This window comes from Mustelus asterias, chromosome 7, assembly GCF_964213995.1.
Source record: "Mustelus asterias chromosome 7, sMusAst1.hap1.1, whole genome shotgun sequence".
NCBI classification, from domain to species: Eukaryota; Metazoa; Chordata; class Chondrichthyes; order Carcharhiniformes; family Triakidae; genus Mustelus; species Mustelus asterias.
The window spans coordinates 37,299,989-37,326,221 of NC_135807.1; the positions used below are offsets into that span (position 1 = coordinate 37,299,989).

Consider the following 26,233-nt stretch of genomic DNA (forward strand, 5'->3'; position numbering starts at 1 on the left):
GTGCATGAGACGCAAAAGCCCAGTCTGCAGGTACAACAGGTGATCAAGAAGGCAAATGGGATGATGGCCTATATTGCGAGGGGGATAGAATATAAAAGCAGGGATGTCTTGATGCACCTGTACAGGGCATTGGTGAGGCCGCAGCTGGAATACTGTGTGCAGTATTGGTCCCCTTATATGAGGAAGGATATATTGGCATTGGAGGGAGTGCAGAGAAGGTTCACCAGGTTGATACCGGAGATGAGGGGTTTGGATTATGAGGAGAGGCTGAGGAGATTGGGTTTGTACTCGGAGTTTAGAAGGATGAGGGGGGATCTTATGGAGACTTATAAGATAATGCGGGGGCTGGATAGGGTGGAGGCGGAGGGATTCTTTCCACTTAGTAAGGAAGATAAAACTAGAGGACACAGCCTCAAAATAAAGGGGGGTCGGTTTAAGACAGAGTTGAGGAGGAACTTCTTCTCCCAGAGGGTGGTGAATCTCTGGAATTCTCTGCCCACTGAGGTGGTGGAGGCTACCTCGCTGAATATGTTTAAAGCGCGGATGGATGGATTCCTGAGCGGTAAGGGAATTAAGGGTTATGGGGATCAGGCGGGTAAGTGGTACTGATCCACGTCAGATCAGCCATGATCTTATTGAATGGCGGGGCAGGCTCGAGGGGCTAGATGGCCTACTCCTGCTCCTACTTCTTATGTTCTTATGTTCTTATCTCCCCATGCCAGATACAGCCTCCCCCCTGTCCCCCCCCATGGACATTAGATGCTCCCCAACATTACTGATCCACTTATCCCCCCCATCTTGGACCCACTTGCACATGGCCCCCATCACCCCTGGCCCCAATGGCTGTCTGACACGACCCTCTCTCCCCCCTGCCCCCAATCATAATCGAGCCACAAATTCACCACCCCTCCCCCGTCAGCACACCTGCAAGTGCTCACTCGCCTTCCCCTCAATGCTAACAAGGCAAACTGCATTTACCTTGCTGGAATGCTCTGCCAAACTGCCTATAGCTGATCTGCTCTAACAAGGGGCAGCTCCATAAAAACCCCAAGGATGAACAGACAAGCAGACAGTGCAGGAAGAAATAGCATCCAGAAAGGCAGCTCCCAGATTTTCGGAATCTGACCTGGCTAGGTTGCTGAAGGCGGTGGAGACAAGACGGGACAGCCCCTCCCCCCCCCCCCCCCCAGCAGGACGTCGTCCCAGGGGAAGCGATGGAAAGAACAGCCTGGGAGGCAGTGGCCGCATCTGAGTGCCATGGCACTGGCTAGGAGAACCAGCAAGCAGTGCCACAAGAAAATAAATGACCTCATCCGGGCAGCACGGGTGAGTGTTTAACCCCATCTAGCATCTTACCTCAAATCATCCCCAAACCCAGCATGTGTCCAGCCCCGACTCCCAAGCTCTCCCCACCCCACCCGCCAAGAGTATCATGGCACTTGCCCTCTGAGGGCACCCCCGATACCCTACAGCAGTCATGCCATCAGATTTTTCATGGCTCCTTCTGCCCCCACAGGAGAAGAATGCCCAAAATCATGGGGCGATGATGAAGACAGGGGTGGTGGATTTCCAGGAGCGGGCACTGGAGCTTGCAGGAAATGAGGGGATGCGGACCATTAGCAACAGCATGGTCAAGCTGGCATATAGAAGTGAGCACCTGTCAATCCTCCACTCAATGGAAAAATGTCAAGTAAGTTGCATGCAGCCCTAATTCCTCTCCCTCCCTTGCACTTGACCTTGTGTCCTGTGTTGCAGCAAGGGACCCTGTCGTGCCCGGGCCATCTGGCATCTCAGCCCCCACTGCTGCTGCCACCCATCCTGCTCCTGACAGCTCGGACGACTCAATGGAGGAGCCGATGAAGGAACCTCCGAGGCTGGCACCAGTTTTGCGTTAGCTTCCACCTCACAAATCACCATCCCAGAAACTCTCACATCGGTGGGTGAAGTTAGTGGCAAGGCATCTAGGTCACTCTCTGATGGAGGAGGGAACGTCCGAGGCCTCTGGCACGTCGGGGCCTACCGGAGGCGAGGACTCAGCTGGCCCCAGGCTACACGCTGGGCCTCTGAGATCACTTCTCCCTCAACTGCTGGAGATACAGCAACAGAGCCAAGGAAAGCAGGAGGGGCTGACGGCCACAATGGACTGACTGTGAGGCTGTTGGGAGGAGTCCCAAGGCTTTCAGGTGGACCAGGTATTGCCTGTCTTGCGTGGTTCCGAAGCCAACACTGCAAGGGTGGTTTTCACAGTGGAAAGCCTGGGACAGGGAATCCTCACCATGAGTGGCAGGGTCCAAGCGATGGCCAAGTCACAGCAGGCCACAGCTGAGGGACTCAACAGGCTTCGAGATTCTGCAGCCCATGGCTGAGAGGCTCAAGAGCTTGCAGGAGACCCAGCGAGCTGTGGCAGCAGCCCTTGACAATGTGGCCCAGTCACAGAGGGTCCTGGCTGTGGGGCTGCTGAGCATGGCCCAGTCTCAGAGGACACTTGCTGCTGCCATTGACAGGACTCAGAGCATCATGATGTGGAGATGCCGGCATTGGACTGAGGTGGACACAGTAAGAAGTCTCACAACATTAGGTTAAAGTCCAACAGGTTTATTTGGTATCACGAGCTTTCGGAGCACTGCTCCTTCTCACCTGAGGACGCCTGAGCTTCTGATGATCACTACAGAAGGACCGACGTCCCAGGGAGTGACCCAGGGACCCACAGGAATCCTGAGGGAGGAGAAGGGGCTGCAGCCTATGCTGGGCACCTCCATGCAGGAGACAGCGGCTATGGCTCCCCCCCTTCCTGACACTAGGGCATCTGAGGTGCAGCAGGATGAAGAGGATGTCATGGAAATGTCCCAGACACCTGGAAGTCGGCCAGGGCCATCAAGGTCCAGGCCCTCCAGAGGATACTTGCCAAGGGCATCACCGGCCAAGGAGGGGCAGTGGACAACTGGCCACCTACACCTCCAATGTACATCCTGGGGACGTCATAGTAGTCCACGTAAAGTTAGGAAGCTGTAGCGGCACCAAGATTGCACAGGTGAAGGGTAGCACTAGGTAGATAGAAGTTATTCACTTTAAAGTCTCATGTCCACATGTTTGTATGTTATTACTTATCGTTAAGACACTTTTACTGGCACAAATAAATGTCATTTCACCACCCACCTGTGACTAATTTGTTTCCAGCAGGAACGTCCTTACCCCAGAGGGAACCTCCATGTTGATGTCACTGGGGGGACGCCCCTCCAACATTCTGAGAAAATGAAGACGCTCAAAGAAATCACTGGCTACGATGGGTGGCACGCGTTGGCAGCAACTTACACCATCTGCCATGGCATCCTCAGAACCCACGAGATTCCTTCCCCTCCCCCATCCCTGAATGGGAGATTAGTGATCCCTTACCCATCACCCAGCTATGGACCCAGGTGCCAGCTTGCAGAGGGAGCGCAGGTAGGAGTCAGACTAGTTTGCACCAGGGCATCATCACAATGGTGCACAGTGAGTCATCATTACTCTCCAGTCTGCCAAAGAAACTCGCTAACACAGCGTACCCAGGCCCAGCACTCTGGTGTTCCAATGTTGCAGAGATTATATGACTCTGGGGGAGGGGTGGGGGAATGGAATCAACGTGTGGCAACACAGGCTCCTAGTGTCCAAACCGCATGTTGATCAGGGCCTCCCTCACTGCCCTTGTATGCCTGTCACTTGCCGCTTGCCCTCCAGTTGCTCTTCATTGTCATCATCCTCCTCTCCAGCGACACCCGGCTGGTCGACCTCCAAATCCTCCTCCTCCTCAGGCAGATCTCCTCAGTGCTGTGCCAGGTTGCGAAGGGCACAGCATACCACCACAATGCGGGACGATATCAGTGGGTTATATTGGAGCCCCACCAGAGCGATCTAGACACCTGAACTGCATTTTGAGGAGCCCTATGCATCTCTCCACTATTGAATGGGTGGCAACGTGGGCCTCATTATCTCGGGTCTCTGCCTCAGTCTCAGGCCTCCGCACAGGCATCATCAGCCAAGTCTGAAGCGGGTACCCCATGCCCCCACAAGCCATCCCTGCACCCTGGGCTCCTCAAAGACCTCTGGGATAGCTGAGTTCCTCAACATGAAGCTGTCATACACACTGCCGGGATGTCTGGCAAAGACGTGCATAATGCTGAGCTGATGGTCACACACCAACTGATGTGCGGGTTAGGTTGATTGGCCAGGTTAAAAATTGCCCCTTAGAATCCTGAGATGCGTAGGTTAGAGGGATTAACGGGTAAATATGTGGGGGTAGGGCCTGGGTGGGATTGTGGTCGGTGCAGACTCGATGGGCCGAATGGCCTCCTTCTGCACTGTAGGGTTTCTATGATTTATTGAATGGAACCCTTTCTATTCGTGAATCTTGCTGGATTCCTGACCGGGGCCTTGAGGGCGACGTGGTTGCAGTCTATAACCCCCTGCACATTTGGCATCACTGCGATGGCTGCGAATCCTGCAGCCCGGGCTTCCTACTGGTCCTGGTCCAGGTCAAATTTGATATCATGGCCAGCCCGGGCATACAGGGCATCTGTGACTCCCCTCACACACTTGAGGACGAATACTTGTGAGATGCCACAAAGATCTCCACTGGTGGTCTGGAAGGACCCGGTGGCATAAACGTTTAAGGTGGCCATCAGTTTCACATCCACAGGGGACTGGGTGCCCCCATGCCCCGAAATGCCAGGTCCTGCAACAAATGGCACAGGTGTTATTTCCTTTCAGAGCCGGAACCGTCGGCAGCACACGATGTCCGAAAGCTGCTCGAAGGACACTCGCGTGCGGAATCCGGGGTCTCCGTTCCCTCCTTTTCCTGCCCCCACTAGGCCAAATGACAGACACATCCTCCTTCCTGTGGCCAACTCCCTCTCCTCCTGCGAGTGGCAAGGTCTGGGCTGCCTCTGCCTGCACTTCATCTTCCATCCTTCTGCTCCTCCTCAGCTCCAGCAGCAAAGAACAAAGAACAGTACAGCACAGGAAACAGGCCCTTCGGCCCTCCAAGCCTGTGCCGCTCCTTGGTCCAACTAGACCAATCGTTTGTATCCCTCCATTCCCAGGCTGCTCATGTGACTATCCAGGTAAGTCTTAAACGATGTCAGCGTGCCTGCCTCCACCACCCTACTTGGCAGTGCATTCCAGGCCCCCACCACCCTCTGTGTAAAAAACATCCCTCTAATATCTGAGTTATACTTCGCCCCTCTCACCTTGAGCCCGTGACCCCTCGTGAACGTCACTTCTGATCTGGGAAAAAGCTTCCCACCGTTCACCCTATCTATCCCCTTCATAATCTTGTACACCTCTATTAGATCTCTCCTCATTCTCCGTCTTTCCAGGGAGAACAACCCCAGTTTACCCAATCTCTCCTCATAGCTAAGACCCTCCATACCAGGCAACATCCTGGTAAACCTTCTCTGCACTCTCTCTAACGCCTCCACGTCCTTCTGGTAGTGCGGCGACCAGAACTGGACGCATTATTCCAAATGTGGCCTAACCAGCGTTCTATACAGCTGCATCATCAGACTCCAGCTTTTATACTCTATACCCCGTCCTATAAAGGCAAGCATACCATATGCCTTTTTCACCACCTTCTCCACCTGTGTTGCCACCTTCAAGGATTTGTGGACTTGCACACCTAGGTCCCTCTGTGTTTCTATACTCCTGATGACTCTGCCATTTATTGTATAACTCCTCCCTACATTATTTCTTCCAAAATGCATCACTTCGCATTTATCTGGATTAAACTCCATCTGCCACCTCTCCAAAAGAAGGTCAATTGGTTGCATCGCAAAAGCCATCTCAATGTGAACTGGGGTGGGGCGAAATTAGGATAGGGGAGAGACAGATGGAGAGGTTAAAGAATGCTGCTCACCCCCCAGCCCAGAAAAAACACACCCCACCCACCCCCTCTAGCAACACACACTTCCCCACAGCTTCCCAGCAACACACATTCCCACCCAACCCCACCCCCATAGCCCCCCAGCAACACACACTCCCTCACAGCTCCCAGCTACACACACTGTCCATAACTCCCCCACAGGGTTCCAGAGTGGTAACGCAATTCCCCCCCCCCCCCCCCCCAACGCACAGGCAGAGACCCAGAACCCGTGCAGTCGTGGCCACAGATGGTGCTGCTTTAAAAGCCCCGAGACTGCATCACTGTCAGTTTTCAGCAAACCCCCACCTGCAACAGTGCTTCCAGCTGCGTGCACTAGGACTAGGAGTAATCCCTATGATCCGAGGTCAGCACTCCGACGTTAATCTCCCCTCCCACCACCGACCCCCACCGGATCGGAAACGCAAAATGGCCGCCACAAAATAGTCCCCTCTGAGCAGCACGGAGCAGTTTGAACGCAGAGACTTGCCTCCTCACTCCGACGTATATAGAGGAGGTGTTTTCCAGACAGATCCAGTTGCGACGAGCGAGGTGGTAAAGGCAGGCGAGCTGGGATGATTGAGCATGAAGGCTGTCAATGGCATTTTGATGAATGCAAAAACATGTAAATTGATATCTCGTCCGGTTTGGGCGGGCTCACGATCTCGCCAATTTTCTTCCTTTGATAAAGTGGGAACGGGCGCCATTCCTGCTGGACGCTTCGTGTCCGAATTTATGACATTTTCGTGCCCAAAAGCAGGTACAACGAGGTTACAAAATCCCGCCCTTAGTGTCTGTGAGTTGAGCCTTGTTTTGGGAAAGAATTGTTCTGGGCCTCAAGACTGGAATGGAGCCAAAAATTTGGCTTAAGAGGGATGTTGCTTCAAGGACCTGCTGCTGCAGCCATTGTGGAATGTTCACCACTGAAGACAGGAGGAATGGTCAGGAACGGAGTGACTGACTGTAGTGCCTATCCATAAGGTTACTCAGCAACTTGGTAATATGTGAACCAAGGGGATGGTAATATGTGAACCAAGGGGATGGTAATATGTGTACCAAGGGGATGGTAATGTATGTACCAATTTGGGGAGCTGTCATGGGACAGACCAAATTGAAATTACTGTTTTCACTGGTCTTTTTCTTCTGATATATACAAGTGCTTTATCCTTTCAATAAAGTTTCTTTTTCTTATTTTTAATTGTCATTACCCCTGGAATGAAGAGCTTGTCATAGAGGAACGGTTGAGGACTCTGGGTCTGTACTCGTTGGAGTTTAGAAGGATGAGGGGGGCATCGCGGGCGGCGCAGCAGCACAGTGGTTAGCACTGCTGCTTCACAGCTCCAGGGACCTGGGTTCGAATCCCAGCTCGCGTCACTGTCTGTGTAGAGTTTGCACATTCTCCCTGTGTCTGCGTGGGTTTCCTCCAGGTGCTCCAGTTTCCTCCCACAGTCCAAAGATGTGTGGGCTAGGTTGATTGGCCATTCTAAATTGCCCCTTAGTGTCCCGGGATGCATAGGTTAGTGGGTAAATATGTAGGGATATGGGGATAGGGCCTGGGTGGAATTGTGATTGGTGCAGACCCAATGGGCCGAACGGCCTCTTTCTGCACTGTAGGATTCTATGATCTTATTGACACTTACAGGATACTGCCACGCCTGGATAGAGTGGACATGGAGAGGATGTTTCCACTTGTAGGAAAAACTAGAACCAGAGGGCACAACCTCAGGCTAAAGGGACGATCCTTTAAAACAGATGAGGAGGGATTTCTTCAGCTAGAGAGTGATGAATCTGTGGAACTCTTTGCCGCAGAAGGCTGTGGAGGCCAGGTCATTGAGTGTCTTTAAGACAGAGATAGATAGGTTTTTGATTAATAAGGGGATCAGGGGTTATGGGGAAAAGGCAAGAAAATGGGGATGAGAAAAATATCAGCCGTGATTGAATGGTGGAGCAAACTCGATGGGCCGGGTGGCCTAATTCTGCTCCTGTGTCTTATGGTCTTATTTTTTATAATCATTATTCAATAAAAAATTTTTTAGCACATAATAGTCACTCATTTGTTATGTCCGGAGTATGGCTCCAAACCGAAGTGAGACTCCGAAAGGAACTCTCTTGACTCCTTACAGATTTTGGCAAGCTGCCAGGAACTCAGAGACAAACATGGACGAGGCTACAGAGAAGTATTTTCCAGCTAAGTTACTCCTGAAGAGGAGATGGATTTGACGCAGTCCGATGCTCCTGTCTTTGAGGCAGATCTCTGGATGGGAGAATCTGCATGTAAAACAGAGCTGTTAAAAGAAGTCTGCTTGTCAGCACCATGGGAGAGATGCAGGAGATTAGCAAGGTGCAAGGAGAAGGAGCAAGAGCTGAAGGAGTATAATACTAAACTGGAAGGGCAGTGTGCAGTTACAGAACATACCCGAGGTCAGCTCCAAGTGCAAAGTGAAGGAAGAAAGAGGAACAGAAAAAGATATGCTACCATTGGGCAGGAAACGTGGAATATTAAAAGCCAGTCTGCAGAGGCATGTGGAAAAGGGGAAGTTTTGGAATAGTCAAATAAGGACATCAAAAAGGGGTCATAGAAGAGTTAGGAGGAACAAAGTTTAAGCATCAAAGTATGTTAAGATGCTGTTGGAAAAGATAATAAAGGAATGTGTGTAAGTTTTGTGTACCTTATTAATATTGTGATCTTGTTTTGCATGTAGTTTAAAGGGCTGTATTTTAAATTACTAAAGAATTCTTTTCATTCTGGAGAGAGAGGGAGAGAAGGAAAGAGAGTGGAGAGATGCCCCTAGGGAGATATGCAATGACACTCTGAAACAGTCAGCTTTTGTCAATTCAATTGCTTCTCTTGGTGAAAACCTTACGGTTACGTTCTCCTGTGTCCCAAGATGTTTTACATCAACCTGAAGGCCAATGGAGCTTCAGTTTTAGTATTGTTTATAGGGCTGTACTTCTTCATTAGTTCACTATAGCGGAACTTGTAGCCAGAAACTTCTTCCACAGCAAGAGTGCTTCCACTTAACCTGAAGTGACCAGCAAACAAAGCTGGTCACTTCAACCAAAATGCCAAGAATCATATCTACAGACATTGTCACACCTGTCTGGCAATGACCATGGTGTTTGAGTTAGCAGACATACATACCTCAGACATGCTGAGTTAGTTATTATAGTTAAATGGCTCTTCCTTAAAGGCTTTTCCTGTCTGACTGATGCTCTGTAACTATAAAGCTGAAAAAAAATTTTTTATTAAGAGCTTCCACCTCATCGAGGCGGCTTTAGGCCTACCCACATCTAACAACCTGCTCCGAAAACTCTGCTCACATGTTGACAGCTGTGAGAAATTTCACCACAGCAACTGAAACAATCTACAATATTCTAAAGCAATCTACAGCATTCTAAAAGTCAATTTGCCCCGTCTCCATGTAACAGATGGAACCTTTATTAAAATTCCAAGTTCCAGTTTCGACTCTTTACCAAAAACTAAGCAGTTCTTCCCTGGGCCATTCCCTATCTGGGAATCAAGGTTTGTTGAAATCCATCCTTTAGTTTTTGAGATATTTTGTTGAAACTCTAACAAGGGTGAAAACATTACCTCTGTCCAATTTCAGTGGTGGAGGTAATTAACAGTTGACCTGGCATCAATTACTATCCGCGGAAGAGACTTCTAAACTTTTACCAACCTGGGCCTCTAGAAGTGTTTCCTAATTTTTAGAATGTCTCCTACTCCTAACCACTGGAAAAAATTTCCTTGAAATAATACCTTGAAAACTACAATCAAATCACACCGTAAACGTCTAAATTCCAGGGTATTTAATGTACAGAGCAGGATTTCGCCAAACCTCCAGGGCGAGGAGGAGAGAGGTGAGGTGGGGGAGGTGCACGTAAAATCAGGAGGGAAGGCCGAGGAGGATGGAGTCCCATTGCTTCCTGCCACCATAGCATTTTGCCAACAGCAGGGGGCATAATGTAGTACAGTCCTCTCAGCCGGGCCCCCCACCATATTGGGAGACTGTCTGGTGAACTCTGCTGGCTTCAGAGGACAGACTGGTGGAATGGGCAAATGAAATTAAATGCAGAAAAGTGTGGTAACACGTTTGAGAGGGTAGTGAATGGAAGGCAGAAACAAGGAGTCTTAGAGTCAGAGATATACCGCACGGAAACAGTCAATGTAAAATAGAGGGGGGACACGAGTAGAAAGTGGCAAGGCTATTTGAGAAAGCAGTTAATAAAGCATACAACATCCTGGGCTTAATGTTAGGGCACAGAAGAAAAATGAAGGAAATCATAAAACAACTGTTTGGATTCACCTGGAGTATTGACTCCACTTCTCAGCATCACACTTTTAGGAAGGATGTGAAGGCATCATGAAGATTGGAGAAAAGACTCCATGGATAAGGAACTTCAGGTACATGGATAAATTGGAGAAGTCGGGGCTGTTCTAAAGAGGAGAAAATTAAGAGGGACTCGATGATTTGAGTTATAAGGAGAGGCTGGGTAGACTAGGACTTTTTTCCTGGAGCATAGGAGGCTTAGGGGTGATCTTATGGAGGTTATAAAATAATGAGGGGCATAGTTCAGCTAGATAGTCAATATCTTTTCCCAAAGGTAAAGGGCATAGGTTTAAGGTAAGAGAGAAGAGATACAAAAGGGTCCAAAGGGGCAATTTTTTCACACAGAGGGTGGTGAGTGTTTGGAACAAGCTGCCAGAGGTAGTAGTAGAGGCGGATACAATTTTGTCTTTTAAAAAGCATTTAGGCAGTTACATGGGTAAGATGGGTATAGAGGGGCATGGGCCAAACGCGGGCAACTGGGACTAGCTTGGTGGTTTAAAAAAGGGCAACATGGACAATTTGGGCCGAAGGGCCTGTTTCCATGCTGTAAACCTCTATGACTCTAAGAGGCGATTTGATAAAGGTGTTCAAAATCATGAGGGGTCTGTACAAAGTAGACAGGGGCAAATTTCCTATTGGCGGAAAGGTCAAAAACCAGAGGACACAGGGGTAAGGTGATCGGCAACAGTGACAAGCAATCTTTTTACGCAGTGAGAGTTTAGCACTCGGAATGTACTGCCTGAAAGTATGGCAGAGGCAGATTCAATCAGGTTTCAAAAGAGAATTGGATAATTACCTACAGAGAAAGAAATTGCAGTGCCACGGGGAAAAGATTAAGGAGTCAGATTAGGGTTGTTCTTACAGATAGATGGCACAGACACAGCAGGGCAAATAGCCTCCCTCTGTGCAGAAACCATTCTAAGATCCTATCATCCCAGTTGTTAATAAATATGGTGAATAATTGGAGGTCCCAACACAGATCCTTGTAAGACACCATTGGTCACTTCCTATCAACTGTTCTGGCTTAATCAAACAAAGGATCCCTTAGACCACCCTCAACCTTCTAAAGTTGAAGGAATACAGTACAATTCTATGCAACCCATCCTCACAATTTAACCCTTTAAAAACTCAATCATTCTGATGAATTTGCACCCATCGTCTGCAAGGCCAATATAGGGTGGCACGATGGCACAGTGGTTAATACTGCTGCTTCACAGTGCCAGGGACCCGGGTTTGATTCCCAGCTTGGGTCACTGTCTGTACAGAGTCTGCACGTTCTCCCCATATCTACATGGGTTTCCTCCGGGTGCTCCGGTTTCCTCCCACGGTCTGAAAGACTTGCTGGTTAGGTGCACGGGCCATGCTAAATTCTCCCTCAGGTGTATCCAAACAGGTGCCGGAGTGTGGCGACATGGGGATTTTCACAGTAACTTCGCTGCAGTGTTAATGTAAGCCTACTTGTGACACCAATAAATAAAAATACCCTTCTGCAGGTGCAGTGCTGAAAACTGAAGACATTGCTCCAGGTGTGCAGTTTTGGTCTCCTTTACTGAGGAAGGATGTTCTTGCCCTCAAAGGAGGGCAGCAAAGGTTTAAACCAGGCTCATTCCAGGGATGGCGGGACCGATGTACGAGGAGAGATTGACTCGGTTAGGATTGTTTTCGCTGGAGTTCAGACGAATGCGGGGGGGGGGGGGGGGGGGGGGATCTCATAGAGTTATAAAATTCTAACAGGACTAAACAGGGTAGATGCAGGGAGGATATTCCCAATGGTGGGGGAGTCCAGAACCAGGAGTCACAATCTGAGGATTCAGGGTAGACCATTTAGGACGGAGATGAAGAGACATTTCGTCACCCAAAGAGTGGTGAGCCTGTGGAATTCATTACCACCGGAAGTAGCTGATGCTGAAACATTGAATGTATTCAAGAGGCAGCTGGATAAAGCACTTGGGGCGAATGGGATCAAAGGTTATGGGGAAAAAGCAGGATCAGGCTATGGAGTTGGACGATCAGCCATGACCGTAATGAATGGCGGAGCAGGCTCGAAGGGCCAAATGGCCTCTTCCTGGCTCCTATCTTTTATGTTTCTATGATAGGCTCTGCACATAACCTGCTCCACTCCAGCCCCTGGAGGTAAAGCAAAGAACTTTCCATTCTCATTTTTCATTACACAAGAGTCAATATCTTCAGAAGGAGATGGTTCTAAGCACAGGGGTCAGCATCAGCTATTCATGGCAGCTCACCTCACATCCTCAGCCCCTTCTCTTTCCCGCTCTGCTTTCCGCTTCTGGCTCGATGATTCCCCGATATGATCAGATTTGTGGTGCTGTAACAAGAGAGCAAAGAACATGAATACTGGAGAGAAACAGAAAGCTGAGAATTAAATACAATTTTCAAATTAACAGCAGGTGCAAATACATGGCAGGTTGAACCTATGGGGCAGTGGTCTTAGGTTGGAACTTGGTTAATCAAATGCACCCTGCAAGCCTCCTATTCATTTCCATCACTTGCCTGCTTTCATTTCTGATCGATCTTTGAGCTACGTATATTCCGTTTAACCTGCGATACTACTGAAATATATTCCCAGGTGAGCAGTGCAATTTATTCGAGAGGTCACTCTGTATGGGATGCCAGGGAAGTGACCTTCTGCATATCGGTGATTTAAGTGTTCTTTGGAGATCCCATCCTTCCCAACATCAGCATATACTGCAGCAAATCCTGAACAAGACAGCTGAGATTTAAGACACCCCGGTAAATATGGCAGAGTCCCCGGGGAGCCATCAGCGAGAGTGGCAGAGACCCCGGCAAGAGCGTTAGAGCCCTCAGGAAGTCACCGGTGAGAGCGACAGAGCCACCGGTGATAGCAGAAGATCCCTCCCTCCCCCGGTAAGAATGGCAGAGCCCTGGGCAGCCATCCTGGATGATATATAAATGTTAAACACCGAGTATTTGGGGATTATAAGGTGAAGAGGTGCTAGATACGTGATCTCAAAATAGTTGATCGCGATTGCCAGGTTGATCCCAGAGTCTTGAAAAGCCGATTGTCATTGCCCGTCGAACCATGATAAAAATCCACGCCGACTCGGAAAAGATTCTCGCAGGCATCAAAACTTGGAATAAGCTGGGTGAAGACAAAATGACGAGCAGGGTGCCAGGGACCGCCAAGAGGGCCAGGAATGGGAAAGTGAATTCCTCTTTACAGATGTCAAAGGCAAGAACATTTGTCTCACTTGTCGACACAGTGCAGCCTTGAGTAAGAGGTCATTTGGAATGGCGTCACAAGACAATGCATGCAAAATTTCATCAAATCTTTCTTTAAAAGTTGTCCGAGGACTTGTCTCAGCAAATACACCAAGACTGATCAGGCGGTGGATGTTTCTCACTGCAGTTTGATGAGTCAGTAGACATGACTGATACGGCCCAGCCAATTGCTTTCATTCGCATGGCATTCAAAGACTCAACAAAGGAGGACTTTCTCACTCCCTTGCCACTCAAAATGAAGACAAGAGGTGAGGATATCTAAAACAAAATCAAAAGGTATATAACAGAGAAGAATATTCTGATCAAGAAACCGGTTTCAATCACGATGGTGCATCGTCAATGCTGGGTGTCAATGCAGGCTTTGCAGAAATGATCCCGAAATCCCCACTGTTGTCAATTACCACTGTGATATCCACCAACAAGCACTAGCGAGCAAAGTTATTGACATCTCTCACGTAATGACAGTTGTTGTCAAGATCGTCAACTCAATTCATGTCAGAGCTTTGCAGCATGGCTTGTCCAAATCGTTTCCCGATGAGTTTGATGCCACCTATGGTGAGCTAATCCTTTATGCAGATGTGAGGTGGTTAAAGTCAAGGAAAAGTCCTCCAGAGATTTTTAGAGCTGCTCTATGAAATGTCACAGGCTCAGAACACTGATATAAAGGAGGAACTTCAAAAAGAACAAGAAACCCCAGGGTTCCACTGACAAAAGAACAAAAGGCTGAGTGAGATGGGCAGCAAAGACTGTGACGCAGGTTCAGGTATGCATGCTACCTTTTGACTTTATGCATCTGAGTTTTAAAACTTAGATTAAAAATGTTCACAAGCTGCACGGGAACCACAGCAGGCACAGACCACAGACATCGAAACAGCCGGGGAACATCCAGCCGACGGAAGCAGCAGTGCGGCCTAGGCTCCCCTGATCCCGGGAAACAGAAACAAGGACACTGACAGCAGCAACAACGTCCAAGGCGGAGACCGGCCTGCAACCCCGGCACCAATCGAGGGCTACACAACACCGCTGATGTCACCCAGTCGCGGTCAGGGATCTGAGGCAGTGTCAGACTGCTACCTCAGCCCTGCAGAACTTTGTCAGCACCACAGGCATGCAGCAACTGGAGCATGCTGACTGAAAGACTCCAGACATGTAAGAACCGTCAACTCTTAAATTTTTAAAATGTCTTTGAAGTTTGCATCCATTAATGTGTGAAGCATTAAAGACAGTTTGCGATGTGCAGCCAACTTAACCTACCCGGCCAATGTCAAGACCAACCTGCTGTTCCTGCAGGAATGTGGGATACCTCACCTCAACAGTTACAGGCGTTGGTCAAGTGTGTGATCCCATGGACCGTCCATCTGGTCAGGCAGGAACGACTGCCGTTCCTCCGGGCTAGGCATTCTGCTGCGAGGAACCAACTTCACCATCTCCGAAGTTGAGGTGGTGGGAGGACACCTCCTCGTAGCAGATGTCACGTAGAAGAACTGCCCTCTCGGGCTGATCAATGTGTATGCCCCTGCCGTTAAGAGTGAACGGCTGGCACTCTTTCAACAGCTGCCACTGCTGCTCACCACCTCTAGGCCAATCATTCTGGGTGGGGACTTTAACTGTATCATCAACACGGCCAGGTGATCCAGCAGGGCTGAAAACAAATTGGACGCTACATCCAGACTCTTCAGCAACCCTGCAGACGGAGCGCAGCGTAGATACATGTGATCGCGGCCAGACGGGTATGTCCGCTCCAAGTTTGTATCCTGCGTGCAAACGGTCAGGTCCACCGACATCAAGCCAGTGTTCTTTTCTGACCACTGCCTCCTGCTGGCCAACTGTCAGCTAGAGGAAAACCAGAAAGTGGGCAGGGGGTCCTGCAAGCTAAATGTAGAACTGTTGACCCCAGAGAACCTCGAGGAACTCAAAAGGGTTTACCAGGGTTGGAGAATCGTGAAACCCTTCTTTGAGTCTCCATTGCTCTGGTGGGAAACAATCAAGGAGAACATCAAAAGGTTCTTCATCCGCAAAGGGGTTCAGAAAGCCAGGGAGAGACGGGGGAGGGGGGGGGGAATGTCTCGACTCCAGAAAAGCATGCACAATCTGCTCCAACTGCAGTCAATGGGCGTTGACATCAAGGAGGCTCTCTGGGAAGTGAAGAGCCAGCAAGCCTTGCTCTTTGCCTCGGAGGCCTCCAAGGTCATCTTCCAATCCAGGATCCGCTCCGTGGAGCGGGATGAAACATGCTCGCATTTCTTCTTCCAAAAGGTGCACAGGGAAACCTCCATGATCAGCAGCCTGAAGGAAGATGGCGGCTCTGTAAGGTCATCGCGGTCTGACATTCTGAGGATCTGCAAATCCTTCTATGCCAGACTGTATGACCTGAAGCCAACAGACAGCACGGCCTCCCAGTCTTTCCTGTCGTCGGAGGTCTTAGACGACGGCGAGCGGGAGAGCCTGGACAGACCATTATCTCTGGATGAGCTGACAAAGGCCGTCGAGTCCTTTCAGAAGGGTAAAACTCCCGGAAGCGACGGCTTACCGGCTGAGTTTTACTCGGCGTTGTGGGACTTGACGGGCCCGGACCTGCTGGAAGTATACGAGAGTATGCTTCTGGAAGGCAGCATGTCAGAATCCATGAGAAAAGGCATCATTACCCTCATCTACAAGCAGAAGGGGAAAAGGGAAGAAATTAGAAATTGACGACTCATTTCACTGTTGAACATGGACAATAAAATTCTGGCCAAGGTCATCGCCAACCGGGTCACGTCTGCTCTGGGGTCAGTGATCCATCCTGATCAAACCTGTGCTGTACCCGGCAGGAAGATATCTGATAGCCTCAAGGATACGATCGCCTACGTGCAGGACAGGCAGGTGGATACCTGCCTCATCAGCCTAGACCAGGAGAAGGCGTTTGACAGAATATCGCACAGCTATATGATGGATGTGCTCTCCAAAATGGGCTTTGGGGAGGGAATCCGCAATTGGATCCAACTGCTCTACACAGACATCAGTCACGCAGTTTCAATCAATGGGTGGGAATCAGATAGGTTTCAGATCAGGTCTGGAGTCAGGCAGGGCTGCCCTCTCTCCTCCGTCCTTTTTGTGTGTTGCATTGAACCCTTTGCCGAGGCCCTCAGAAGGGACCCAGGCATCAAAGGGGTTACAATCCCAGGCAGCGGAGGCACACAGGTCAAAGCCTCCCTGCACATGGATGACGTGGCTGTCTTCTGCTCGGATCCGTCGTCTGCTCGCAGGCTCCTCCAAATCTGTGAGCAGTTCGAGCTGGCCTCAGGAGCCAAAGTCAACCGGGGCAAGAGCGAAGCCATGTTCTTTGGGAACTGGCCTGACAGATCCTTTGTCCCTTTCACCGTTAGGGTAGACTACCTTAAGGTGCTGGGGATATGGTTTGGAGCAGTGGGGGTGTGCGCCAAAAACTGGGAAGAGCGCATCGCCAAAGGAAGGCAGAAATTGGGCTTGTGGGAGCAACGCTCCCTCTCTATCACCGGAAAAAACCTGGTCATCCGGTGTGAGGTACTGTCCGTTTTGTTGTACGTGGCGCAGGTCTGGCCTATCCCCAAATCCTGCGCAGCAGCAGTGACCCAGGCCATCTTCAAATTTATCTGGAGATCAAAGATGGATCGTGTCCGGAGGGAAGCGATGCACAAATCTCTAGAGAATGGAGGGAAAAATGTTCCCAACGCCGCCCTCATCCTGATGGCCACCTTTGTGTGCGGCTGCATCAAGCTGTGTGTAGATCCTCGGTTTGCTAACAGCAAGTGCCACTACTTTGAGGTTCTACCTGTCCCAAGTGTTGTGGAGGATGGGTCTGGCCACACTGCCGCGGAACGCTCCAAGTAGTTGGACCGTACCACAGCACCTGTCCTTTGTTGAGAAATTTTTCTGGAAACACACCTTTGACCACATGGCGATCAAGCAGTGGTCAGCACGTAATGTCCTTGAGGTTCTGAGAGAAAAGGAGATGGCAGATCCTGTCGGATGGTTCTCTGTCAGTGTCATCTTGGAGAATGCCTCATCACCAGAACTTACAAACAAGCACCAAGACCTGGCTTGGCTGGTGGTGAGAAGAGTACTTCCCGTCAGATCCTTTATGCACGCTCGAGGTCTCAACACCACCGCACGCTGTCCTCGAAGCGGCTGCGGGGCTGATGAGACAGTCGCACACCTCCTTGTGGAATGTGCTTTTGCAAAGAAGGTCTGGAGTGAGATGCAGTGGTATTTGTCGAGGTTCATCCCGAGCAGCTCGGTGACGCAGGACTCTGTGCTCTACGGACTGTTTCCAGGGACGTACATCGAGACAAATATCAACTGCTGCTGGAGGGTCATCAACTCGGTGAAGGACGCACTTTGGTCCGCCCGAAACTTGCTGATCTTCCAGTGCAAAGATTTGTCCTCGACCGAGTGTTGCAGACTGGCACATTCCAAGGTCCAGGACTACGTGCTGAGGGACGCTATCAAGCTTGGGGCAGCCGCCGCAAAGGCACAATGGGGAAAGGCCACCGTTTAAAGCCTTTCAACTGAGGTAGACCGAGGGCCCGGTAACTGTAGAACGTCTTCGGACTGCGTAACTGTGTGCTGATCTGAAAAAACAACAGCACAGTGAAATCTGATGAATGTATATAGTTTAAAGAACTGAAATGAAATGAACGTAATGTCTTGTAACTAAGCATCGTAAAGTATTGTAAGTGTGACTGGTTTTTTTGCACCGTTTGTAATTATCGGATATGTTGTTTTGCAATGGCTTATTTCAGAGGTTTTTTTTGAATAAAGTATATTATTGAAATTAAAAAATGTTCACAATCTGGATAGCTTTTAAATCATCAAAATATTGCGGATTTTGTCGTGACAAGTGATTTTAATTGCAAATTGAAGTAATCTTTATCCAGGAAATGCAAACATTTCAAAAGAAATGTAATTTCTAGCAATTGTGAGGACAACAATGCTGCAAACACTTTAATGTTGTTAGTTTGAATGTTTAGAGTAGAAACCCAACAGGTTTAACTGCTCCACATCCCCCAGTCTGTTCTTCAGTTTCTGACCAGTTTTGCATTCAGAATTCAAACCTGTTTAGATCATTTTCCTTGCTTTGATTTATGGGAAGGAGGAACAGTTCAGTCTCTGAATTAACAGAGGCATTCATACTTGTTTCTGCTCATTGGTAGATGTAAGAAAAGCACTCGAATCAATCATATTCCATAAAGTTGTTCAAATCTGTTATGTTGCTGACAATGTGGCAGCTAATTTGTGCACAGCAAGAGCCCAAACTTGGATTTGAACTGGGAATTTGGAATTATATTTGTATAAACTAAATTCCTGTTGGTCAGTTTAAATCTCTAAATGTATGGTCTGTTTCACATCCATTCAATTCATTGTCCTCGACCGAGTGTTGCAGACTGGCACATTCCAAGGTCCAGGACTACGTGCTGAGGGACGCTATCAAGCATCTCCTCCGGAGCCTTCAACATGTCATTGATGAAGACGAACATCTCGCCAAGGCCATCCCCACACCCGCACTTCTTGCCTTCAAACAACCGCACAACCTCAAACAGACCATTGTCCGCAGCAAACTACCCAGCCTTCAGGAGAACAGTGACCATGACACCACACAACCCTGCCACAGCAACCTCTGCAAGACGTGCCGGATCATCGACACAGATGCCATCATCTCACGTGAGAACACCATCCACCAGGTACACGGTACATACTCTTGCAATTCGGCCAACGTTGTCTACCTGATACGCTGCAAGAAAGGATGTCCCGAGGCATGGTACATTGGGGAAACTATGCAGACGCTGCGACAACGGATGAATGAACACCGCTCGACAATCACCAGGCAAGACTGTTCTCTTCCTGTTGGGGAACACTTCAGCGGTCACGGGCATTCGGCCTCTGATATTCGGGTAAGCGTTCTCCAAGGCGGCCTTCGCGACACACGACAGCGCAGAGTCGCTGAGCAGAAACTGATAGCCAAGTTCCGCACACACGAGGACGGCCTCAACCGGGATATTGGGTTCATGTCACACTATTTGTAACTCCCACAGTTGCGTGGACCTGCAGAGTTTCACTGGCTGTCTTGTCTGGAGACAATACACATCTTTTTAGCCTGTCTTGATGCTCTCTTCACTCACATTGTTTTGTCTCTTAAAGACTTGATTAGTTGTAAGTATTCGCATTCCAACCATTATTCATGTAAATTGAGTCTGTGTCTTTATAAGCTCTGTTTGTGAACAGAATTCCCACTCACCTGAAGAAGGGGCTAAGAGCTCCGAAAGCTTGTGTGGCTTTTGCTACCAAATAAACCTGTTGGACTTTAACCTGGTGTTGTTAAACTTCTTACTGTGTTCACATCCATTTCACAGCCACCAGCTAACAGCTTTCCTGGGATGTGCAGCTGTGTTGCTGTTTGTGATTTGACTCCACCCTGTTATTCCATCATTCTCTGTGTTAATTTCAGAGCTGTCTGGAGGATCTTTTGTTTCAATGTCTTATTTTTTCACCTCTTTCTTCAGTGTGTCTGTCAGTGTCATGGCTATTCAGGTCTCCTTTGTTTTGTTAATGTCTTTAATTTCTTCAATGCTTCTTTTCCATTGGCTGAGCATCTCAGCCATCTGCACACATGTTTACGGCACAGAAACAGGGCAGGGTGGTTTTGATCTACAAAACCTATCTAAATAGCACTTGAAATTGTACAGTTTAGGTGAGTAGTTAACATTATGTTACATTAACATTAATTAAATGCATCATCATGGGCAGTACGGTGGCACAGTGGTTAGCACTGCTGCATCACAGCACCAGGGACCCAGGTTCAATTCTGGCCTTGGTTAACTGCCTGTGAGGAGTTTGCACATTCTCTGTGTCTGCGTGGGTTTCCTCCAGGTGCTCCGGTTTCCTTCCACACTCCAAAAGATGTGCGGGTTAGGTTGATTGGCCATGCTAAATTGCCCCTTAGTGTCAGGGCGATTAACAGGGTAAATGCCTGGAGTTACAGTGATAGGGTGGGATTGTGGTCAGTGCAGGCTCGATGGGCCAAATGGCCTCCTTCTGCATTGTAGACTCATGACGAATTTACCATGAGCCAACACAATTGTATTTTGGAGCTCACCATCACCTTCTCAAGGCAATAATTATAAATGGGCAATAAATGCTGGCCCATGCAGCAAAGTCCACATCCACAATTTTAAAAATGGGCTGAGTAATAGAAAGCAATTCTTTTATTCCCATGGGAAAGTGTTCCATGATATATTTGAGAGTGGGAAAGGGGTGATTTTTCTGTTGATACTCTTGAAATTGCATTGATTGGAAAAGTAAGCATTTTAATAAAGATATCCAATCATCCTGAAATAAACTAATTTAATGATCTATCAAATTCACAGGAACTGCATTATAAAACTATACTGAGCCATTTAATATTTATTGACGTGCACCAATCAGTTTCTTCTTCAATAAATTATTCTCAAAGGTGATAAGAATTTTCTAAAACATGTCCACTCCACACCTCAATCCTTCCAGAAACAGTGCAGTCTCTGCTCTTTAGGGTGGAAGCCTGCAATAATTCAAAAGAACAAAATCCTTTTCCAACTCCCTGATTGTGTTTCCTTTCCTGTTTGGCAGATGCTCGCTACAAATCACTTCTCTCTGCCAGTGAATCAACTTTCTACTGCTTTCACATCTTTACATACATTTAATTAAGGAGCAGGATATTTTGAGGGGGGATTTAAGGAAAAACATTTTCATCCAGAGGGTGGTGGGAATCTGGAACTCATTGCCTGAAAGGGTGGTAGAGGCAGGAAATGTCAATATTTAAGAAGCATTTAGATGAGTAACCTGGAATGCCATAGCACACAAGGTTACGGACAAGTGCTGGGAAATGGGATTAGAATAGATAAATGTTTGTTAGCTGGCATAGACACAATGGGCCAAATGACCTCTATCTGTGCCATAAAACTCTATGACTCTATAGTCATTTAGGGTGGCACAGTGGTTAGCACTGCTGCTTCACAGCTTGAGGGACCTGGGTTCAATTCCCAGCTTGGGTCACTGTCTGTGTGGAGTTTGCACAATCTCCCTGTGTCTGCGTGGGTTTCCTCCGGGTGCTCCCGTTTCCTCCCATAGTCTGAAGATGTGCGGGTTAGGTTGATTGACCATGCTAAATTGCCCCTTAGTGTCTCGGGATGCTTAGGTTAGAGGGATTAGTGGGGTAAATATGTGCAGTTACAGGAATAGGGTCTGGGTGGGATGGTTGTTGGTGCAGACTCGATAGGCCGAATGGTCTCCTTCTGCACTGTAGGGTTTCTATGATTTAACGCATAGTTCTGGACTTGGCATTTCTTATGGACACAAGTGCAAAATTGAACGAGCTGAATTGTGAACTGCAGAGACTGATCACACGATCAGTGCAGTGAATTTGTTCAATTTCTCCCAGTTAAAGAACAAAATTACTGAACACTTCCCAACTCTGGAGAAAAGCCAACAACAGGTCAAACAGAAAGGGTTCCATCCAAATAAATCCTGTGACCACCTGAACAAATGGGAAAAGGAATTCAACAAGACGATTTCAGGAGTTATAGACAAGACGAAACAAATCATTATGTTTGTCTCAAAACTTTTTCTTAAATGGAAATTGGTGAACTGGCAGCAAACTTTCAGTAGGTGTTTGAACAAAGCAGTGGACTTGATATGGAAATCATTTGCATACAAAGCTATAAGCTAGGTCAAGGGGCAAAGACTTCTGAGGTTTTGAGGTTTTGTAAACAGAGAGATATACCCTCTTTGGACATCCTGTTCACTCAAGGTGAAGACCTACTTTGGTTCCACATACCACTATGAGATGGCTCTCTTCTTCCTCTGCTACCCAGTTAATTCTGATTAATGCATATGATAGAAGAATGAATCCAATGGTAGCCTTTACCTGATTCAGGTTTATTTTCAAGCCTGTTGAGCAGACTCATAAGCTATCTCAGCATATTCTTCTCTAACACACCAGGGGAAGGCGATGGCCTAGTGGTATTATCTATTAAGATGAGACTATTAATCCAGAAACTCAGCTAATGTTCTGGGGACCCAGGTTCAAATCCCGCCACGGCAGATGGTGGAATTTGAATTCAATAAAAAATATCTGGAATCTTCTGATGACCATGAAACTATTGTCGATTGTCAGGAAAAACCCATCTGGTTCATTAATGTCCTCCAGGGAAAGAAATAGGACATCCTTACCTGGTTTGGCCTACATGTGACTCCAGTGCCACAGCAATGTGGTTGACTCTCAACTGCCCTCTGAAATGGCCTCGCAAGCCACTCAGTTCAAGGACTGCTAGGAATGGGCAATAAATGCTGGCCCGTCCCAAAAGAAAGGTTGCCAGTACTGGCTGTTCCTTATACACAATTGAGTATGATTATATATAAGTATATATAGTCATAGAGGTTTACAGCATGGAAACAGGCCCTTCAGCCCAACTTGTCCATGCAAAGTGATGGTATAGTGGTGAGCAAAGCTGCCTTCTAAGCAGCTGACATCCCTGAGTATTGGCATTACTCAATTGCGGCATTTCTCATGTCGATAGACTTTTAGTTTTGCCGTTGGTTAAAAGACTCACCTAAACCAAACGGCTGCTGCTCTAATAAAAAATGTGGGAAAACAGTCACTCCAGCCAATTGCTTAGCAAATACAGACAACAGTGCCATGAAACAAAGGATGGAGGATTTCACAATAGCTGAATTTCAAGATCAACACCATTTTAAAAGAAGATTCCAGTACAAAGGCAAGGTTGCTGACAGGCAGTCTGAGACTGGTAGTATCTTTTGTCAATTTGCGAGTTGAGACAGAAATCAGGTCTGGGGCAGTGACTGTGGACGTTGGAATCCCTGAAATCCACAGGGAATGGTCAATCGGTGTGATTCTGAGTGTCATTACACGATGAACCACCTGCAGCGAAAGTGTTTTTGAATTAATCCATAAAATGGATGCATCTGAGGTTGAAAATGGTGGTGGTTACTGTCATGTGTTGGTCAGAGATTGAATCCAGTACTGAGTATCTTGTTGGTTGATTCATTGTACTGTGCAATTCTGGACAGCAGTTGCACTTCAAAAGTGTGTCGGAGGGATAAGCTTAACTGCTACCTGAAGTCTGTCGATGAGGCAGATCAGAAGGTCAAGGAGTATGAAAGCTCTACCTGCTTCAGGACTGGAGATGATAACACACTAATGTCTTCCAAAAAGGGTAGTCCTGTTGAGGTAGTATGGGCGGAGATTAGAAATAGGAGAGGAGAGGTCACCCTGTTGGGAGTCTTTTATAGACCTCCTAAAAGTTCTAGAGAGGTTGAGGAAAGGATTGCGGAGTCAATCCTGCTTAGGAGTGAAAGTAATAGGGCAATTGTTATGGGGGATTTTAACTTGACTTATATTGACTGGAATTGTTATAGCTCTAGCTCGTTAGAGGGGTCAGTTTTTGTTCAAAGCGTGCAGGAAGGTTTTTTGACTCAGTATGTAGACAGGCCAACTAGAGGTGAGGCTATATTGGATCTGGTGCTGGGAAATGAGCCAGACCAGGTGCTAGACTTGGAAGTTGGTGTGCATTTTGGTGATAGTGACCACAATTCGGTTACGTTCACCTTAGTGATGGAAAGGGATAGGCATGAACCTCGGGCCAGTGGTTTTAGCTGGGGGAAGGGTAATTATGAGGCTATTAGGAGAGAATTAGGAAACATAGGTTGGACTAGGAGATTACAGGGACTGGGAACGTCCGACATGTGGAGTTTTTTCAAGGAGCAGCTACTGCGAGTCTGTGATAGGTATGTCCCTGTCAGGCAAGGAGGAATTGGTAGGGCTAGGGAACCGTGGTGCACCAAAAAAGTTTCTTTGTTGGTTAAAAAGAAAAAGGAGGCTTATGTTCGGATGAGACGTGAGCACTCGGGTAGTGCACTAGAAAGCTTTAGATTGGCTAAGAGGGAGTTGAAGAGCGAGCTTAGAAGGGCTAAAAGGGGACATGAGAAGACTTTGGCGGATAGGGTTAAAGAGAATCCTAAGGCGTTCTATAGGTATGTCAAGAACAGAAGGTTGGTTAGGGCAAGTTTAGGGCCAGTTATAGATGGCAGAGGGAAGTTATGTGTGGAACCGGAGGAGATTGGTGAAGCATTGAACCAATATTTCTCTTCGGTGTTCACGCAAGGGGACATGAATATAGCTGAGGAGGACACTGGGTTGCAAGGGAGTAGAATAGACAGTATTACAGTTGATAAGGAGGATGTGCAGGATATTCTGGAGGGTCTGAAAATAGATAAATCCCCTGGTCCGGATGGGATTTATCCAAGGATTCTCTGGGAGGCAAGAGAAGTGATTGCAGAGCCTCTGGCTCTGATCTTCAGGTCGTCGTTGGCCTCTGGTATAGTACCAGAAGATTGGAGGTTAGCGAATGTTGTCCCATTGTTTAAGAAGGGGAACAGAGACTTCCCCGGGAATTATAGACCGGTGAGTCTCACTTCTGTTGTCGGCAAGATGTTGGAAAAAATTATAAGGGATAGGATTTATAGTTATTTGGAGAGTAATGAATTGATAGGTGATAGTCAGCATGGTTTTGTGGCAGGTAGGTCGTGCCTTACTAACCTTATTGAGTTTTTTGAGAAAGTGACCAAGGAGGTGGATGGAGGCAAGGCAGTGGACGTGGTATATATGGATTTTAGTAAGGCGTTTGATAAGGTTCACCATGGTAGGCTTCTGCAGAAAATGCAGATGTATGGGATTGGGGGTGATCTAGGAAATTGGATCAGGAATTGGCTAGCGGATAGGAAACAGAGGGTGGTGGTTGATAGTAAATATTCATCATGGAGTGCGGTTACAAGTGGTGTACCTCAGGGATCTGTTTTGGGGCCACTGCTGTTTGTAATATTTATTAATGATCTGGATGAGGGTATAGTTGGGTGGATTAGCAAATTTGCTGATGACACCAAAGTCGGTGGTGTGGTAGACAGTGAGGAAGGGTGTCGTAGTTTGCAGGAAGACTTAGACAGGTTGCAAAGTTGGGCCGAGAGGTGGCGGATGGAGTTTAATGCGGAGAAGTGTGAGGTAATTCACTTTGGTAGGAATAACAGATGTGTTGAGTATAGGGCTAACGGGAGGACTTTGAATAGTGTGGAGGAGCAGAGGGATCTAGGTGTATGTGTGCATAGATCCCTGAAAGTTGGGAATCAAGTAGATAAGGTTGTTAAGAAGGCATATGGTGTCTTGGCGTTTATTGGTAGGGGGATTGAATTTAGGAGTCGTAGCGTTATGTTGCAACTGTACACAACTCTGGTGCGGCCGCACTTGGAGTACTGTGTGCAGTTCTGGTCCCCACATTACAGGAAGGATGTGGAGGCTTTGGAGAGGGTGCAGAGGAGGTTTACCAGGATGTTGCCTGGTATGGAGGGGAGATCCTATGAGGAGAGGCTGAGGGATTTGGGATTGTTTTCGCTGGAAAGGCGGCGGCTAAGAGGGGATCTTATTGAAACATATAAGATGATTAGAGGTTTAGATAGGGTGGATAGTGATAGCCTTTTTCCTCTGATGGAGAAATCCAGCACGAGGGGGCATGGCTTTAAATTGAGGGGGGGAAGTTATAGAACCGATGTCAGGGGTAGGTTCTTTACCCAGAGGGTGGTGAGGGATTGGAATGCCCTGCCAGCATCAGTAGTAAATGCGCCTAGTTTGGGGGCGTTTAAGAGATCCGTAGATAGGTTCATGGACGAAAAGAAATTGGTTTAGGTTGGA

At 47.9% G+C, this 26,233-nt stretch overlaps 1 protein-coding gene across 2 annotated transcripts in view; it reads right to left on the minus strand.

Moving 5' to 3' along the window:
* Window positions 1-26,233, minus strand: part of c7h1orf35 (chromosome 7 C1orf35 homolog) — a 57,924-nt gene that overhangs the window by 8,012 nt on the left and 23,679 nt on the right. For both annotated transcript variants that reach the window (XM_078215872.1, XM_078215871.1), the window contains exon 6: window positions 12,465-12,547. In XM_078215872.1, the coding sequence (XP_078071998.1) occupies window positions 12,465-12,547 (83 nt within the window). The remainder of the gene's footprint in view (window positions 1-12,464; window positions 12,548-26,233) is intronic.